Raw genomic sequence first — 4793 nt, 5'->3', positions numbered from 1 at the left:
CATCGGTAACGCAGGTGGTGGTTTCGGCACGTTGTCTCTAAGTGGAGGATGGCTTCAAGAGGACAGAGCCCTTCAGACCATCTGCTCTGACCTCTCCCGCAGCCCACACTGAACTCAGGGTCACGGGGTGGGCGCTAAAATCAATGCTGCTGAATTAGGGGCGGAGCTTTAGGCCTTGGGCTTTCAGAGACCTTCTTGGCAGGGAACTATTTACAGGGATGTTTGAACCCTTCACCTTCCACGAAAGTGTCAATCTTCTCATTAAAGCATTTCACACAACCAAACAATTCCTCTCAGGGCAGACACCGCCTAACTTCCCCTAGTTCCCGGATTTTAACACGTGTCTACCATACGGCAGCAAGACCTTAGACACGACTTCTGTGGGGACAGACTGTGAAGAAAGGTCTGTGTTTGCCCTTGGACCTGAAGTCAGAGGAAACACTGCTGGGGCTTGGATTTGACAGAAACAAAATAGCCGAATGCCGCTTTGGCAAAGCTGCCTCAGCTCCAGAAACATACAGGGGCTAAACCTTGGTGCACAGAGAGCACCACGAGATTAGGAAACAAAATCTCTGAGAGATGGGAGGGCGGGGTGAGGGGTCACCTTTTACTTGACTGTCTGAGTTCTCTTCTTCAGACTTCAGGAGCGTTGGCAGAAACAGGGAATGCTGCGTGAGCATCATGTGGACCACCGGGAGCTGGGTGAGCTGCGCGCACATGGAGTTTTCCGGAACGTACAGGCGCTGTATGGCGGCATGGAGGGCCTTTAAAAACATGTGGTCCTGATACCGAAACCTAGGAGACAAGAATCCAAGGGGGAAAGAGCTTCACAAAGGGGAGTTTTATTTCACAGGAGACAACAAAAAAATTTTCCCTTGACGTTTTATTAAGGAACATCTCTAGGGGTCCCTGGGTGGCTTAGTCGGTTAAGCATCCAACTTCAGCTCAGGCAATGATCTCACAGTTTGTGGGTTCGAGCCCCACATAGGGCTCTGTGCTGACAGCTCAGGGCCTGAAGCCTGCTTTGCATTCTGTGTCTCCCTCTCTCTCAGCTGCTCTCCTACTCAGTCTCTCAAAAACAAATAAACATTAAAAAGTTTAAAAAAAAAGAAACCCATCTCTAACACACCGCAAAGATGAGAAGTCTACAGTGCATATCCATACCCCCATCTTGATTCTGCTGCTGTCGCTGCATTACGCATGCTTTATCACCCACCCCCAGCCACCCACCCATCATAGGGGGTACTTCTGAATTGCCGGCGGGCGGGTGGGGGGTGGGGATGAGTGCATTTATGTCCCTGACAGTGCAAACACCACATGATGTTTAGTTGAAAAGCCAGGAGACGCAGGAACCGCTGACCGTGGATAGAGATGATGCTCGCTGCCCAGCCCACCTTGACAGGTCAGCCTGCCTGTTCCCTTCTTCCAGCTACTCAATCCACCCATCCAGTGGCCTGGAGGCCCTCTCTGATTTAAATCCCTCAGAACCCACTGAAGGAATGAAAGCATGATGCTCTAAAAAAAAGCAGCTTTTTGGTCATATGTGAACGATGCTGAGAATCAGCACATAGCGGGCATTCTAGAAAAACAGGTTTACCAAAGACGGAACGAAACGGCAGCATGCTGTGATGGTGATCCAGGTTGTCATTAACCCGTAACCCACCCTCACGTCTTTCTCTCCTCTTGGGTACAGTATTTTTCTCTGTCATCCACGTTGCTGAATAATGAGGGAAATGAAAATTAAAGGCATAACAAAACATTGTTTCATGACGGTCTGGTTCCGAAAACCTAAGGAGTCTGACCCTATCAAGTGCTAGTGAGGATGTGAGGCCACACCGCGCGACGGTGGCTCAGAAACTTTCGGGAGCACGTTAACAATCTGGTGAGACTGAAGCCGTGCCCACACTAGCAGCCAGCGAGCGCCCCTTCCAGAGACAACCCGGCACAGGGTACGAAGACAGGCCTCCTTCACTGCAGGGACGGGAGGGAGGGAGGGAGGAAGACGTTTGCCAGGAGGGCACTGGCTAAATCTATGGTGGTGTGGTCTTAAGACAGAATTCTGGACCCCACCCCCGCGGTACGAGCAAACGGGCGCAGGACTCTGTGTATCAGGTTGGGTAACTCAGAAATGCTTAGGCGGAAAAAAAGATGTAGGGTTATTACGCATACGTTATCGTTACTGTTTAGAGACCTGCTAGCGTGCAGCCAAAGTACCAAAACAGTCCCGCTGTGATGGAGCCTGGCCTCAGGAGAAGTACGCTCTCGGGGAAGGGAAGAGAACATACGGGGACAAACACAGGAAGTGGGCGCTGCTTAGGAAATCTGGATGTGTTACCCTCCGCACACTTCCGGTTTCTAAAAAAGATTTCGTGGGGTTTTTTTTTTGTTTGTTTAATGTTTATTTTTGAGAGAGAGAGAGAGAGAGTGAGGGGAGGGAGGGGCAGCAGAGAGGGAGTCACAGAATCCAAAACAGGCTCCAAGCTCTGAGCTGTCAGCACAGAGCCCGACACGGGGCTCGAACTCACAGACAGCGAGGTCATAACCTAAGCCGAAGTTGGACGCTCAACTGACTGAGCCACCCAGTCGCCCCCAAAGATTTCATTTGTTAAAGGCCGCTTCTCTCATCATCTACAGAAGCAGACTCCATGTCAACGGGCAAAGCATTCAGCCTCTCCGGCACGACACCCTGTTACCTCCGCAACCCGGATGGCTCAGGCTCTGCACGGACACCCTGCTGACAGGCTCCAAGGCTGGCCCTGCAGCGTGCGCTCACACCTTCACCGAATTACACCGAGAAAATGAAAATGACTTACTTGAGTCCAGTCTTCACAAATTTCTGCCAATCTCCAGGATCCACTTCATTAAGGAAATCCTGTGAATAAAACAAGCCAGAGATATACAGGGGAGACTGCGCATCCATTTATTTTTATTTTTTTAAAGTTTACTTTGAGAGAGGGAGAGAGAGCGTGTGTGCAAGTGCATACATGTATGAAAGCGAGGGAGGGGCAGAGAGAGGGGGAGAGAATCCCAAGCAGGCTCCATGCTGTCAGCATGAAGCCTGACGCGGGGCTCGAACTCACAATATCATGACATGAGCTGAAACAAGAGTCAGAGTCAGACACTTACCTGAATGAGCCACTCAGGCCCCTTTAATTAATTTAAAATACAAAATACAGAACTTAAATTAGAGCCATTCAGTAAATACGGAACATACCTCAGTACTCCACAAAAGCATGTGGGTGTTTCTTACATCAATTTTTAAAATTGTTTTATTGGGGCGCCTGGGTGGCTTAGTCGGTTAAGCGTCCGACTTTCGCATGGGTCATGATCTCACGGTTCATGGGTTCGAGCCCCGCGTCGGGCTCTGTGCTGACTGCCAGCTCAGAGCCTGGAGCCTGTTTCAGTCTGTGACTCCCTCTCTCTCTGACCCTCCCCTGCTCACGCTGTCTCTCTCTCTCCTAGAAAAGCTGCTAGCAGCTCCGTCATTTTATTGGTGTGTCTATGACCATGAAGTGAGCAGAAAAAAATTTAACAGCCCTGCTATTTTTCCCTTTGTCCTCCTTTCAGAAGGTACTAGTTGACGGCATCACACACAGCTCCGGCCATGTACGGCTGCTTAAATGCGCTTCCCCTGCAGGGGAGACTGGGCACGGCTGGGAGGGCCAGCGCAGTCGGCAATCACTGATGCAGGTAACACCTCCAAATACGGCGCTCTGTTAAGTCAGAGGGGCAGATGCCCTGGAGGGAAGGGAACTTGCTGGGATGATGAAAATCTCCGACAGGAATGTGGGGGTCACAATCACATGTACCTCTGTCAATGTTAAACTCTATACTTAAGAGCCTGTTATTTCACAACATGAAAATTATTCCTCAGTTCAAACAAACAAACGAACACACAGGGCTGGTCTGGGTGGCTCAGTCAGTTAAGCATCCACCCTCGGCTAAGGTCATGATCTCAAGGTTCACGAGAGCCTCACGTCGGGCTCTGTGCTGACAGCTTGGAGCCTGGAGCCTGCTTCCGATTCTGTGTCTCCCTCTCTCTCTGCCCCTCCCCAGCTCACGATTTGTCTTTCAAAAACAAACATTAAAAAAAAATTTTTTTTTCAAAAGGGGGCTGCTGAGGCGTGCGGACAGTGGGGGAGGCTGGGTGGGCCTGGGGACAGGGGGCACGGGGGACTCTGTACTAGCTGCTGATTACTGCTGTGAATCTAAAACCATTCTAAAAACATTACGTCTATTAAAGAAAGAAAAAGAAGAGAAAAAGGGAAAGCATGCCCAAAGGACACAGATCTTTGAGAGTACGGCTCGCCATCAGTCATCAAGCCGGCCTGCTGGGTGGGTAGCTGCATAAGAAGGTCCACTGTTCCCTGTGGTGGGGGAGCCCAGCACCTTCCTCTGCGCTCAGCTCTCTCTGGACATCAGGGATGGCCCTCCCTCCCAGGGCTGCCTTGTCTGGGCTCCTGTGAGCCTTGAATGCATAAACCTGTAACAACGAATTAAGACTGAAATACAAGTTACAAGGTCTCTCAGTACAACGTAAGCACACTGCTTGATCTGTAATCTACAACCACTTTTCACACAACGTCACTTGGGATTATTTTCTGGAGAATTATTTTTTAAATATTCAGTGCAGAGTTTTAACGCAAGTCACAGACTCTTTTGAGTTTTAACCAAATTTGGCATCCTGCATTGAGAATAACACCTATGCTTCAGGATGTTATTTCTGTACCAAAAAAAATATATATATTATATATATATAATATATATATGTATAATATATGCAAATATATATA

The 4793-nt window shown here is 49.3% G+C and overlaps 1 protein-coding gene across 1 annotated transcript in view; it reads right to left on the bottom strand.

Annotated features, from left to right (window-relative positions):
• URB1 (URB1 ribosome biogenesis factor) overlaps positions 1-4793 on the bottom strand; it is a 70886-nt gene that overhangs the window by 22076 nt on the left and 44017 nt on the right. The window contains exons 26-27 of the mRNA XM_077765509.1: positions 2814-2872; positions 605-795 (exon numbers count right to left, since the gene is read on the bottom strand). Coding sequence (XP_077621635.1) covers positions 605-795; positions 2814-2872 — 250 coding nt within the window. The remainder of the gene's footprint in view (positions 1-604; positions 796-2813; positions 2873-4793) is intronic.

The sequence above is a fragment of the Crocuta crocuta genome, unplaced genomic scaffold (genome assembly GCF_008692635.1).
Source record: "Crocuta crocuta isolate KB4526 unplaced genomic scaffold, BGI_CrCroc_1.0 scaffold84, whole genome shotgun sequence".
Classification (NCBI taxonomy): Eukaryota; Metazoa; Chordata; class Mammalia; order Carnivora; family Hyaenidae; genus Crocuta; species Crocuta crocuta.
Note: the sequence above shows the minus strand (reverse complement) of the source record. Positions and strands in the feature narration are given on the sequence as shown.